At 39.8% G+C, this 15175-nt stretch overlaps 1 protein-coding gene across 11 annotated transcripts in view; it reads left to right on the top strand.

The window, feature by feature from the left end:
- The window catches only part of FAM135A (family with sequence similarity 135 member A), a 120501-nt gene that overhangs the window by 52493 nt on the left and 52833 nt on the right, over positions 1 to 15175 (top strand). For 8 of the 11 annotated variants that reach the window (XM_036871253.1, XM_036871260.1, XM_036871259.1 and 5 more), the window contains 6 exons: positions 5432 to 5571; positions 5685 to 5755; positions 7201 to 7374; positions 10300 to 10426; positions 11032 to 11185; positions 14914 to 14991. In XM_036871253.1, the coding sequence (XP_036727148.1) occupies positions 5432 to 5571; positions 5685 to 5755; positions 7201 to 7374; positions 10300 to 10426; positions 11032 to 11185; positions 14914 to 14991 (744 nt within the window). Of the gene's footprint in view, positions 1 to 5431; positions 5572 to 5684; positions 5756 to 7200; positions 7375 to 10299; positions 10427 to 11031; positions 11186 to 14913; positions 14992 to 15175 lie in introns of those variants that run through there. The other 3 variants (XM_036871256.1, XM_036871252.1, XM_036871258.1) reach the window with 2 other exon arrangements.

Here is a 15175-nt window from a genome sequence, read left to right as displayed (position 1 = left end):
CTCTCACAGCAGGTTAATTATTGTCCTTGCGAAGCAATTTAGGATAATTTGTTTTGTGAACAGTTTCTTATCACGTGCTTTAGAATCCTGTTTTGGGCACTCCTAACTGCAGTGTTCTTTGTTTCTGTTAGAGCATTTCTATCACTCTCAGTCAGTAAATACTGGGTATGCGTAGTTTGTAGGTAGAGCTTATGGGATTTGCTAAGGACTGGACGTGGGGCATAGAAGACAGAAAGGTTAATAGAGATTGAATTTGGGGGTTTCCCTGGTGGCACAGTGGTTAAGAATCTGCCTGCCAATGCAGGAGACACAAGTTCGAGCCCTGGTCCAGGAAGATCCCACATGCCGCGGAGCAACTAAGCCTGTGCACCACAACTACTGAGCCTGTGCACCACAACTACTGAAGCCCACGCACCTAGCGCCCATGCTCCACAACAAGAGAAGCCACCACAAGGAGAATCCCGTGCACCGCAACGAAGAGTAGCCCCCGCTCGCCACAACTAGAGAAAGCCCGCACGCAGCAACGAAGACCCAACGCAGCCAAAAATAAATAAATAAATCTGTGACCCTGTTTTAAAAAAAACAAACAAAAAGATTGAATTCGGGCTAATAAGTGGCAGAGCCTGAATTTCAACCAGAATCTGTCCTTAACCACTATGCTGGGCTTCCCTGGTGGCGCAGTGGTTAAGAATCTGCCTGCCAATGCAGGGGACACGGGTTCGAGCCCTGGTCCAGGAAGATCCCACATGCTACGGAGCAACTAAGCCCGTGCGCCACAACTACTGAGCCCACATGCCACAACTACTGAAGCCCGCGCGCCTAGAGCTTGTGCTCCGCAACAAGAGAAGCCCGCAGTGAGAAGCCCGCGCACTGCAACGAAGAGCAGCCCCCGCTCACTGCAACTAGAGAAAGCCCGTGCACAGCAATGAAGACCCAATGCAGCCAAAAATAAAGAAAATAAATTTAAAAACAAAAACCAAAAAAACCGTACTATGGTATGCTTCCTCTTGGATAAGAAAAACACAGCAAAGAAAATGATTAAAAGGGCATGGTCTGCGCAGTGGGGGAAAAGCCAGGAGAGTGAGACGTGCGGGGAGCCAAGTAACCTGGTTATGTTTATCTTCTTATGAAATAAGAACCAAACTGCTCAGTCGAGACTGAAGGCTAGGTTTGAGCAGAGAAAATAACCTATGAAATAGTGATCTAGGAATGTGGAGCGGGAATGGATTCAGAAAACCTAGTGTGATTGCTCGGCAGCACTGAGGGCCTGTTTAAGCTTAGTGATCGTGGATTTGAAGTCTGGTCCGTCAGAAGAGCTGTGTATTCTTCCCAGCTCCATTCACCTTGTGGATACAAGTATGGATGAGGCAGAGAGTTAGGTTTACAAAGGTTGAGATTTCTCCGGGCAAATATGACAAAGCAAGAGTAGTATGTGTCCTTAACAGGACGTGTGCAAGGGTGAGTGATAACATGAACCGTGGAGGTTAAGGTGGGTAAGGAGGGAAGTGGGGACTTGAGGGGAAGCAGGGGGCGATGAAGGGGAGTAGGATCCAGTGGGGTCAAAGGATTGTTGAACTGGTGGTCTTAGAGAGAATGAACTGGAAAGAAAGGCGGGCGTGTGAGGGGATGTCGATTGGAATTTAAGTTACAGAGGGATCGTGGTCATTGGCCATGTAAAAGTCTAGGGGACGACGCAGGAGTGGGAGCCAGGAGGGCTGCAAGGCGAGAGCCCTGAGGGCGGGGCGGGAAGGAATCGGGGAGGTTTCTCACCCACAGTGATGGCTGCAGTCGTTTGGGAGGAAGTAACCTTGAATTAAGAGATACAGCCTTCAAGAAGTAAGGGCTTCCAGGGCTCTGTAGGGACTGCAGACACGAGCAAGGTGCCGAGTGGTACTGTGTGACGACGTGGCATTCAAAGGTGGCCGCAGAGAGGAGACACGGAGGATGTCTGCAGGCACTCGCGGGCAGCACAGGAGCTGCGGGCCGGGCGGGGGGAGGAGCGTGGAAGAGAAGCAGCCCCGCGGAGGAGCTGCAGCCTTACTGGCGCTCTCCGAGGCGGCAGATTCTAAGTTTGCATTATCTGGGTGCATTAAAAATTTACTTTCCATTAAGGAAAATTTCTTCCTCTTCTCTGTAATATACAGAAGTTCAGTTTCTGATACTTGATTTCCCTTCATATACGCGTGAAGGGAAATGTTGTAAGTACGATACAAAGAACTTTTTTCCTGGACTGTTTAAGAGTAATTTGCCAACACGATGCTCCATCATCCCCAAACACTTTAGTGGGTATTTCCTCCAAACAAGTGTATTGTCCTACATAACCCAATGAAATCATCAAATTACAAAGCTAACATCGATACATTACTGCCACTTTATGCTCAGACCCATTGAAGTTTTGCTAGTTTTCCCCATAGAGTCCTTTGCAGCAAATGATCAGTTCAGAATCATGCCTCGTAATCAGTGCTATGCCTCTTCAGTCCCCTTCGTTCTGGAATAGTTCCTCGGTCTGTCCTTGAGTCTCATGACCGTAACGCCTTTGAAGACTGTAACCCTGATAGTTTGTAGAATGTCCTTCAGTTCTCATTGGTCTGTGATTTCCTCGTGGTGTGTGACAGGACTGTCTCAGGAGCAATGCTGTGCTCACCTCATATATCTTACCAGGTGGCACATGACTTCTGTGTGTCCCATTAATGTGATGTTAACTTGATCATTTAAGTCTCTGTCAGACTTCACTGTAAAGTCACTCTTTTTCCCTTCAAACTTCTGGTATGTATGTATGTATTTATATCAGTGTGGATTTATGAATTTCTGTATTATTCAGTGCATGTTAATCCATTTCTGTTGTCATTTACTTTGACGCTCAGTTTATCCCCGCTGTGACCAGGGAAACCTCTTCAAGCTGGCTTCTCTGTCCTTTTGATGTGTCCCCTCGTTCTCCTAGCACTTACTTGCTTTCTGGTATGAAAAGATGGTCCAGATGGATCTTGTCCTGTGTGTGCCCCAGCTCTGGAGTCAACCATTTCTGCACAGCCTTGGTTCTTCTTCGTGGAGCATTGTACTAGAAACCGGTACCGGGGGCTGTGTTCTCAGGCCCTGTGAGTGGACCGAGCTAGTGAGTACGTGTATATACATATATACTTACACATACATGAACACATTTACATCTGTTTTTACACCTTTTTTTCTTTATCTAAACATGTAGTAAAAACCACGAGTTCACATGAGTATTTCTCATTTTAGTCCAGTTTAGTCCAAAACCGCAGGACTCGTTTTATATTTGTATCCCCTTTCCATCTGTGGACCTGCTTTCCCTGAAAGGTTTCAGTAGGGCACCTGGCCCTCCTGACCCTTGTTGTGTTTTCTCACTTGATCAGCCCCTTCCATAAGCAGCTCCTGTCACTGCCTCCCTCCCTCACGATGCACCCGTCCACCTCTCGGGCTTCAGCACCTCCTGCAGCCCCCGTCCGTGTGTGATACCCTCCTCACCCCACCCCGGACTTGCTCAGCCCTCCTGCCAGGAGCTCCTCCTGCAGGGACATTCTCCTCCCCTCACTCGGGCTCCGCTGCCCACACCCACCTACACCCCCGAGAGGGGTTTCTCTCCTCCTTTTGGGACTCCTGCACCCTGTACCAGGCTGCTCCTCTGCCAGGACCCCCTCCTCCCCCCCAGCCTTAGGTCCCCTCCCACACAGTTGCCCCCTCATCTTGCTCGGGCTCCCAGTACCTTGTTCTACCTGGATTGCCCTCGGCACCTGCACAGGCTCGGACCTCAGGCCACCCCAGCAGGGACGCCCTCCTCACTCCAGGTGGACTCTGGTGTCTCACTGTGGGCTCCCTGCCCACGGAGAGGCCCTCTGTGCATTGTCTCCGGATTAAACATCTCCAGGTTCTTTGACTCCTTTTCCCATCATGTTATTTCTGGAGGGTTGAGTAATAAGACAGCAAGTGGGCTGTTGGGATGACCTGACACCCAACAACCCAGAGGTGGACCACACTTTGCAGGTAAAGGACACAGTTTTCCGTGATACTGCTCTCACCTCAGACACCAGCTGCAACTTGAGGATCCATAGGCTACCCTTGCTTCTGATCACATGGCTACAAATTGGGAGTTACTCATTAACCCCTCAGGTTCAGTAATTCACGAGAACAACTCACAGAACTCAGGAGAGCACTCTACTTATTATTAAAGTTTTATTATAGCAAAGGGATACAAATCAGAGCCATCCAAAAGAACAGATGCCCAGCGCCAGGTCTGGGAGGGTCCCAGATTTGTGAAGTCCGTTGTTGTCCCCCCAAGGGGTCAGGATGCATTACCCACCCAGAAAAATCTATGTGTGACAATGTAGAGAGTATTACCAACCAGAGAAGCTACTCCAAGCCTCAGTGTCCAGAGTTTTTATTGGTGTTTCATTACATAGACGCAGTTGATTGAATCATCACCCACATGGCTCAGTCTCCAGCCCCCTTCCCTGCCCTGAAGGTTGGGCTTACAGCATGTGGCTCAAAACCCCAACTTTCCAATCACATGGTTGGTCTCACTGGTGTGGCCAGCCCCCGTCCTGAGTCGTCACCTTACCGTAAACTATCTGGGCCACCATGAATAACAGAGACACTCCTGTCATTGGGAAATTCTAAGGATTTAGAGGCTAACTCTCAGGAATTAGGGACAAAAGCCAACCAAATTCTTTATTCCAAGAGTTGAGAAGCTACTTCCCAGCAAGCAGGACAAAAGCCAACCAGATTCTTCACTAGGCAGCTATGGAAAACTAAATTGCTTTCCTCTGGTATACAGATCAACTGTTCACTCTTAAAATATATACCTTGAGATTTCTGATTTACCTTCTCAGATTAAGTTGTATAAGAGTTCTGTAATGGTTATAAGGTACTTATTTACTCATTTTTTTAAACAAATTTTTTAAAAATTTTATTTATTTACTTTTGGCTGCATTGAGTCTTCATTGCTGCGCGCAGGCTTTTCTCTCGTTGCAGCGAGTGGGGGCTGCTCTTTGTTGCGGTGCGCGGGCTTCTCATTGTGGTGGCTTCCCTTGATGCGGAACACGGGCTCTAGGCGCGCAGGCTTCAGTAGTTGCGGCACACAGGCTCAGTAGTTGTGCCTCACGGGCTCTAGAGCGCAGACTCAGTAGTTGTGGCGCACGGGCTTAGTTGCTCCGCGGCATGTGGGATCTTCCCCGACCAGGGCTCGAGCCCTTGTCCCCGGCATTGGCAGGTGGATTCGTAACCCGTGCGCCACCAGGGAAGCCATATTTATTCATTTTTTATCATAGTAAGTAACAAACTTTCAGAAATGTTCTAATACTGCTATATAAAATAATGGCATTGGAGCAATATAATCAAATGTATAGTAAAGTAAAAGTATAGTTGTATTGTATTTTTCCTTTTACCTGTCAATTACATATCTTATCTGTTTTAGGTATGACTTTAGCCTTTCCAGCTTCAGTTCATGATTCTCTGATTTGCAGTAAAACATTTCAAATTCTATATAAAAATGAGGAAGTTGTTTTAAATGACGTCATGATCTTCAAGGTTAAAATGTTGTTGGATGAAAAAAAGGTAAACATTTCTTCATATATATTTAGATAAATATTTTTTGTAAAGCCTCAAGGCATATTTCTAACTTTCTATAAAATATTCAAAATGCAGCTCATAGTATAATTTCTCTTCAGATTGAAGAAACCCTTGAGGAAATGAATTTTCTGTTATCCTTGGATCTGCACTTCACAGATGGAGATTATTCGTAAGTAGGCTAATCAAACAATTAAAAATCTTAAGTTACTCATGACAGTTATCTATCTGTATTAGAGTCCCCCCCCCCCATTTTCTTCTTAGAACCCAGCCTACCCCCTTCTTTATTTTGGACTCCTTCTCCCTTCTGGGAGAGTCTCATGGGAATGGTTAGGCGTACTTTTTTGTGCCCATGCTGATTCCATGAGCTCCAGGTAGCAAAGTCAGACGACTTGAAGAAACATGAAACAATTTTCTAGACTCTAGAAATTGCACGGTTAATACAATACCACTGCCTTGAGGCATTTAAACACAACCGAGCTCTGTTCCAGTGCATCACTGGCTTATCTTTCTTGGTGGCATGAGTGATGCCACCTTCAGGTGGGACTCTCTTGATACTCAGAGAGTTATCCAGACTGATGACTCTTAGACTTAACAGTTGTTTCCACAGTCCATGAAGAAGTTTTAGGACTGGCTACCCTGAACTTGTCCACACATCTGGACATACAGTCATACATTTTAGGGACAAACTGTGCTTGTATTCATGTAAAACAAGAATCAGAGATCCATTTTACTATTTTACTTTCGTGGGGTTTTTCTTCATTTCAAATGTACCTGTAGAAATACTTCTTGAAAATTGTATATAAATTCAGACTACGTGTGGGATAAACGTCTAAGCAGTTACATTTCTCAAGGTCTGCTTGTGAGATGTCCTCTTTACTACCACAGAGGAATAAGAATGTTTTACGTGGTGGCTACTGGTCCTCTGTAATACTTGTTTATTGCAGGGAATTCCTTGAGGGATTCTTTTTTAAACCAAGTCAATTCTGTAAGTGGAGTAAGCTGAAATGAGTAAATAGTTAATTAGCTGTAGGTAATTATAATGTACGTATTGGTTAAAAATAGATACATATTTGGACATATTTTCATGGCATTGTTTCAATTTTTGTATGTGTAAATCTAATGACAGATTAAATATCTGTAATAAAATATATACCAATTATTGATACTTGCTTATTTTTGAGCAACACTTAATAACAAAATTTTGTACCATAAAAACAATTTTAAACACCTTTTGGGATTTATCACAATAGGATTTGACCTACACTGTACTGCAACTTTATTATAAACAGTATTCCCTATGGAGTAAAATTTTAAGATGAGAGTATTTCCTAAAGTATCAAAAAGGACTCGTTTTGTAGGGGCATTAGTGAAAAACAGTCCATTAACATGGAAACTGTAAGTACAGTTAGAGAACTAGAAGTAAGATCTGGTTATTTTCTTATTGTTAGATTTCATATTGCTGTCTAATGCAAATGTGATGCTTTAAAAATTATTCTCATTCTGTTTTTAAAAAATAATTAAGTAATTAAAGGTTTTGATAGTTTAAACTATGCTACAAAATGTTGGCCTTTACGAAATTTTCGTACTAATAAGCAAATGTGTTGCTTTTTACAGGGCAGATGATCTGAACGCCTTGCAGCTGATAAGCAGCCGAACACTGAAGCTGCACTTTAGCCTCCAAAGAGGCCTCCATCACCATGTCAATGTCATGTTTGATTACTTCCACCTTTCTGTTGTGTCTGTGACAGTCCATGCATCATTGGTTGCTCTACACCAGCCACTAATAAGGTAAGTGTAACCACTTCCCTGCTCCTTAATTACATAGTGTCCTTTATTTTTATAATGAAAACATATACTTTGATAAAGGTAACTGAAATAGGAATTTCTAAAGTCACACTTATTTAATAAATACTCTCATTTTTATACTAAAGTATTAATAAAATATAAGAGCATGGGAACATTAGATTGATGACTTTTTTATTACAAAAATATGGAGCATTCTTTGTCAAATAAACTGACCAAGAAAAGTAATGCAATATGGAAATAACCATACAGCACTGTTTAGTATGCACTTCTGTTTTTATGCAATGCTGACTGTAACTATTCATTCTCTGGGAAAGTGTATTCATTTTTTCATAGTTTTTGTGTCTTTTCTCTAGACTAATTTATCTTCTTAAATCTATACAGTAATTCTTGTTTTCTAAGTTATTAACCAATTTTATGGATCTTTACTAAATAAGCCATTTAAAACTATATCATGTTAGCCTAAAGGTACATAATATTCTGGATCATAATAAATTCGTTGGGATAATTGTTTTTTCTGCTCCCTTCCATGGGGAGATGGGTTGTCTTTCATTAATGTAAGAATACAGTTCAAGCTCTTTAGTTCTTACAGTAAGACGTCATCCTTGTGGCATGGGTAACAGATAGACACTTTTAAATCAGTAACTTATGTCAAAAGGCTCCAAATTGACTTGACTTATGAACTACTTTACGATTTCTGATGCAAATTTTATTCCAGCAACTGATGTTAGGGATGATGCTTAAGGGTTATGATGTTAAACTGACTTATCAGAAAACTAAGTAGGTGATTTTGTAGAATTACCTACTTCAGAGTTTATAGAAAACCAAGACAATTTAACATATTTTCCCCAAGTAACAGCCTGGTGCATGTCTTTACGTTGCTGTAAAAATTGTGAGCCCGACTCCCCCTGTGTTGTCCCGTGATGTCTTTAGAGCATGGGGCCAGGAAGACGTCTGTTTCTCCTGATGGCCTGCTTTGCCTTCCTTTTTCTGTAGTAAGATCTGGAACTAGTTGTTTTGCCATTTTTGTCTTTCCTGTTAGACCTTTGAGAGCTTGTTCTCAGTTGCTATAACTTTTGTAAACAGGAAACTGTTCCTATGATTATATATAATTTTATTATAAACTTATTCAAAACAATTTTAGATGTTGATTAAGTAAATTAATATTTAACAGCATGATAACTCAGTGAAACTTCTTTGACAGGAAAGTATGTTTTTTTGAAATATAACTTTCGAATAAGTAGTATACAATATTACTTTTATATGAATAGCCTGTTAGGTTTTAATGCTAAAAGTTTTTAATCTGTTTATAAAATACATTCCTGTAGTTTTCCGAATTTCTTAGTTTTGTGATTTCATTAAGAATCCCTAACGAAGCTATTTCTAGCATTCCTTTTTCTGTATAACAATGGCTTCGTTTCTTTTCGGAAGAAATGCGCGAACGGTCCCTAGCGGTTAGCTCGGGTTATCAGTGCCGCTCTCTAATCGCTGAGTACGGAGAGCGAGCTCGTCCTGGCGACTCAGTGTGCGATTCCTCCTGCCGTACTGCAGCTCTTGCACAGACTGGTGGGGAGAGGCGGCTCATCTCCTAGAGACCGTTCACTGCAAGGAGAGGACATTTTTGGCTCAGAATCAGAAGCCAAGAGGACTAGCTGTTGGCTCTGGTTGGCGATTGGAGAAGAGACTGACGTGCCTGCGACAACTGGAGTTGCTGCTCTTTCTGTCACTGCCCTGGGCTCTGATGTCCCCTCTCTCGCTGCTAGAGCTGTGCCCTTTTTTGCCTGTAAAGCAGAGGGTCGGGAAGGAAAGCAAGGCAAGGGGAAGGAAAGCTTTTTGCTGGTGGCACGCTGGTAGAGGGGTCCTGTTAACGGTAGTGTTCCTCACTGTTTATGCTTCTATAAATGAAGGGTTTCTCCTGAAGTTTTGTTATAGCTGGACTTTTTAGTCCTCTAAACTAAATGAAAAAATTTTTAGTTTACAGCATTACATTTTTAAACATAATTATTATTATTTTAATTTATTTATTTTTATTTTTGGCCGCGTTGGGTCCTCGTTGCTGTGTGCGGGCTTTCTCTAGTCGTGGCGAGCGGGGGCTCCTCTTCATTGAGGTGCGCGGGCTTCTCATCATGGTGGCTTCTCTTGTTGCAGAGCACAGGCTCTAGACATGCGGGCTTCAGTAGTTGTGGCGCGTGGGCTCAGTAGTTGTGGCTCGCGGGCTCTAGAGCGCAGGCTCAGTAGTTGTGGCGCATGGGCTTAGTTGCTCTGGGGCATGTGCAATCTTCCTGGACCAGGGCTTGAACCCGTGTCCCCTGCATTGGCGGGCAGATTCTTAACCACTGCACCACCAGGGAAGTCCCTAAATATTATATTTATATAAAACAATTTCTATGATCAACCCAACTATAGACATTAAATCAATTATTTAAAGTAACTGAGGTTAGGATTTTTTCTTTGCTTGTTTTTTGCATAACTTGTTTCTTATATTTGATTTTTTTAGGTACAGCTTCTTTGACTCAATTTTAAGAAACACTTCATAGCAAGTGGTATTTACCAATGACTTGCGACACCCTCGTTGCTAGGGTCTAGATATTTCATTTTTGCAAAGCAAATTCATTTTGCAAATGAAGGCTGCTCTCTGCTTATGGTACATTTGATTTACTTTCCTGTCTTTTCCCTTTTGCCAGGCTGCCAACCAGTCAAATGCTTTGGCCTTCTTATAGTTAGCCAATACTTTACCTCAAATTCTTAAAGGAAAAATTGTAAAGTTACTTTAAGAAGAGTTTAGAAATCAAGGCCTTGCAAAGCCCTTGCTTTTTATTCTGTCCCTCTAAGACTTTCTTTTGTAAACATTTAACTTAACACTATAAATAGACTCTTTTGACATTAATAATGTGATGCTTGTTCCTCCAGCTTTCCTCGCCCTGTGAAGACTACTTGGTTAAACAGAAATGCACCAGCACAAAACAAAGATTCTGTGATTCCTACTCTTGAAAGTGTGGTCTTTGGTATTAACTACACAAAACAGTTATCACCAGACGTAAGGACTGATATGTTTATAAATCCTCTTTTCTTTCTTACTTTGAATGAAATTTGTTTTAACTGTTATGTTTGTGAATGTGATCGTTCTTTTGTTAATTATTTGAGCTCAACAACTTACATATCTAATTAAATATGATCTTAACAGATTGGTTGGTTCCAGTTGTTTTTTTGAAAACGAACCTGATACTTCAAGATTTTACAAGACTTAATGGATAGAGAGATCTTTGACAGCCGGGGCCTTTTTTAACTTATTACTTACTGTCTCCCCCTGTTCCCTTCACACAACTGGTAGAATCATTGCAAAGGTGCTTGTAAAGAGTCACTGCCAGAGTTGAGACCCAGCTTGCAGCAGTATGAGTACAGCCATTACTCCCCTGAAAGAAAAGGGGGCTCAGACTACAAAAGTGGAGTACCACTCAGTCGAAGTTTCCTGTGTTTAAATTACTTGTGTGAACGAGAACAACTCCCTAAGATATTGCTAGATTTCTTATCTGGTTTAGAATTAACTGTGACTTGTAAATCCTTTATTTTTCTAAGCTTCAAGTGTGCTATTTTTAGACTCTTGGTTACTAACAGCGTGTCCCAAATCGACTCCTTGTTTAGGGCTTCAGCTTCGTCATTGCAGACTCCTTCCTGCGTCACGCCTACCGTTTCCATTACACCCTCTGCGCCACCCTCCTGCTGGCCTTCAAGGGGCTGCACAGCTACTTCATTACGGTAACGGAAGAGCTTCCCTCTTGTCAGAAACTAGAACTGGGTATGTTGAAAGTAGCCAGACCTCTGCTTTAGTTCAAGGCACTCTCTTCATTCTCATATTGCTAGTTATCAGCTTGGCCATAGTTTCTATACTAAAACTAGGTTTATGTGCTTCACTTTTACTTCTCTCTCAACTCCATCTTTTTCAATCTTTGATAATTACTTTCTGAAATTAAAAAAACTGTATGATATTGAGAAATAATTTCTTGGTGCTAAGTTTGAAATGAGTCTTTTGATAGATTTTTTTTAAACAGTATGTCAGTATTACTACTTCTCTTAGAATACAAGCAGAAAGCTTACTAGAAAACAAATGTAATTATCCATAGAATTATTAGATAGGGAAGAGAAATTAGATAGATTAAGATAAATTAAATCCATACTTCCAAATATTTAACTGTCTAAGCAGATTGTAGGTACTTGGGACCTTTTTTTTAAATATGTTTGGTTTTAAGTGATATCAGATCTTATTTCTTTTATTTCATTTCAGAAAATAATAACATTACTCAGTTTTAACATTCTGAAAATTTAAAAAATAATTTTAAAACACCAGTCTTCGGTTTTTGTCCAACATTAATATTTGCATGTATATTGTAATACATAATAAAAAATCATATTGCCTTGATTTTGTATACCACTTGTAGTTTGCAAAATACATATATCACTTCACAGAAGATAAATTATTGAGATTTGCAAAAATGTTTTTATTCAGACATTTTATGAAAGTTTTATAAGCTTTTACTTATAAAAGTTTTATAAGCTCATCATAAAAAGCACATTTTAATTATCTCTTTAGAATAAATTATTTTCATCATTACATACTTGAATAAATCAGAAATTACTTTTTAAATTTTACTGAAATTAATCACCGTTCTTATTTATTTCTTTGTTCCTCAAGAATCTCAGTCTTTTAACAATATTGATGCACTATCAAAAATAGTCAGTTACTGAAAATAATTCTTGGGTTTGAGACTAATTAGCCCGTTTTTATAACTGCCTATTTTGAGATACAAAAGAATTGTAAGGAAGTGATCTGTACCTCACTGAGGTTCAGCTGTGAGAACAGGCTGGCTGTTGTACCGCTGCCTGTCAGCAGATGCTCCCACGGGTTGGATTAATTTCATTATCAGTCAGTTCAGTGCACACTTTCCTGACTTGACTAGAAACAGATATCATTCAGCTGACTATTTAGAATGCTTAATTCAAGGATCCCAGTGTATCCCCAGTTTTACAAGCAGTAGGAAAATGTTTGTTCTTTTTTGCTCATGTATTCTTCCTCAAGTCAAAAATGGTAGTATGGAAACCTTTTGATTACTATTCTCTGGAATATTCTTTTTCCTTGCTGTTTCATGTACTTAGAATCTTCTATTTCCCTTAGGAAAATCCTTTAAGAGACCACTGCCTCAAATGTAAACTTTTAAAAATGTTCTTTTTTGAAAATGAAAGAATTGTTTGTAGAATAGAACTAATTTAAGCTATCACTAATCCTCAATTAATGGAAAAATTATGCTTCATATATTTTTTAATTTGGTTCTTTGGGATTCAAACACATTTTCTTAGGAGAATTATATGATAAAATTTGGTTAATTCAGGTTTAGTGGTCAGACCACAAAACTATTAAACCATAATGTTAATGAAGGGCGATACCATGTTACTGAGAAGTAGTGGTATGACACAGAAACCACGTGTAATCGCATTTCTATAGGAGAATCTGTTAGTAGTTTGGATGTTGAATTCGTGGAGGCATCATCGTGTGGTGCTCAGGACTGCACGTGCACGTGTGCACCACTGCTGGCACTTACTACCTGTAAGTAACTGGGACTGTTTGTGCAAACTGGTTTCCATTCTAAGAGCAGGAGGATTGAAGGGGTCCAGATGTGCTGAATGCATCAGGAAGGAAAGAGGAGGGCACCCAGAAGGCAGAAGGTGTGAGGAAGCTCCACGAGGAAAACCGGTTAACGGAGGAATTCCTTCGGGCTGAGCAAAGTGCTGAGGAAAGAGCAGGCCTCTTCTGGGTCTTTGAAGAGCTCTGACATCCCCGTTCCCTTAATAAGGAGTCAGTTCAGCACTGAGAGAGACAGGAGAGACTCCCACAGCTGGGTGGGGTTCTTGTGGGTTAGTACAGAGAGCCCTGTGTGAGGTGGGCCTGTCCATGCTGCGTGCACGGAATTTTCAAAGAGTTTTCACGTGTAATGTTTCCGAATGGAAAAACACTTGAACCCCATTTTAACTTACAAAAAAATATTTCTGTACAAAAGGAAATAATGTTTAAAGGAAACAAGCATCTCTTTTCAAAGGCAAAGATTTATTTCAAATAGCTTAGACAGTATTAGCGCTAATTTATCTAACTTCAGTATGATAATTCATTTATTTATAAGGTTTTTACTTTGGGGTAAGGATGGCTTTTATGGCACATATATATTACTTTGGGCTTATGAATGTAATGTAGAAAATATCATAATTAAAAGAGCCCTTATGTTTAATTTCAGGAGTCAGTTACTAAATGAATATCAATTTTATTCCAAATTATTTGCTTAAAATATTTTATCAGAAAATAAAATTCTAAAGCGAACCCCTAGACTTCAGTTTCAAATAAACAAATAGTAGTGGTAGAATAAAATTATTAGTACCTTACACATGGTGTTTACTCAAAATATGTTTGTTGAATGGATGAATGAATGAAATAGCACAATACAGTTTTTGTTGATAATTGAAAAGTACATAGACATCAGCACATACTTTATAGTAGTTTCCTAGGGATTTTTAAATTCAAGATTCATCTTCAGTAAATATTTATCAGTGATACTTTGTGTTACTCTTAAACTTTTCATTATTTATATTTTCTATTTATTGTGAATTTTAGTTTATTCTTGAATGCATATTCTAGGAAAACATCTAAAAATATTATTAACTATTCAAAATAAAACTATTGCATATTCTGAACTATTAACATTGTTTATTTTTATCCTAGCAAAATTAGATTGTAGGCACTAGATAATATTTCTGTAAAACACTGTTGACTAAACATCATTATATTCACCAGTTTTAGTAAGTTTGTAAAGTAGTTCTTGATTAGAGGATGTATTCTATTTCCTTCTACTATTTAGCACTTTTCTTGAGTTTTCAAATATGTATATATTTAAAAGTCTTAAATTCCACCATGGTGTGAGGAGTGTATCTAAACTCTATTCCCTTTTGAAAAATAATGCCTTGAATTCTGTTCTGCTTGTGTCTTTTTCTTTTCTCGTAGATGAATGATGTACATTTTTTTGATGACATACAGTTAAATATTGGTTTGGTGCAAGGAACTCCTACTGAAAATGGGTGTCAGGAATTCTGGAATCTAGGCTTTACCAAGTCATGTAACCTTTTGGGGCCCCGGTCTCTAGACTTGTAAAGGCAGGGGGTTGACCTCGCTGACCTCTGAGACCCCTGCCAACTCTAAAATTCTGAGTTTAAGAAATTAAAACATAAAAATAATATTGGATTATGAAATGTTGAGTGGCACATACACTTAAATAGAAAAAAGAACAAAGTAACATAAACGTGAATGTACATCATTTGTAATTCTAATAAGCTAATTAACTAACTGAAAGATTTTGCTTTAGTGTTCTAATCTAACTGCACTATCGGATCAATACTAAAACTATTAATAACAAATTGGAAAATTCTAATAAATTTTATTGTAAAAGGAGTATAGTAACTAGTGCTGTGTGCAATCCTTGTAACTAGCCAAGGCCAACATGCAGGTCCTTTATGAGCGCCTTCTCAGAAGAAAACAGCCACCAACCCAGAAAGACACCTGTCTAGGTATGTTTACAAATAGGTTAAGTAAACAATCCCTTTTAATTAGCAGGAAACTTTGCTTTAAATTAGTGTCAAATTTCATAAATATGTATTTCTTAATATTGTATGTTCCTACCACCCTTATTTAAGAACTTACTATTAGAATCAATTTGGTTTGTAGATAAGCTTTGGTTAATTTGTAATTAAT

Source organism: Balaenoptera musculus, chromosome 12 (genome assembly GCF_009873245.2).
Source record: "Balaenoptera musculus isolate JJ_BM4_2016_0621 chromosome 12, mBalMus1.pri.v3, whole genome shotgun sequence".
NCBI classification, from domain to species: Eukaryota; Metazoa; Chordata; class Mammalia; order Artiodactyla; family Balaenopteridae; genus Balaenoptera; species Balaenoptera musculus.
This window is presented reverse-complemented; position numbering and strand designations above follow the sequence as displayed.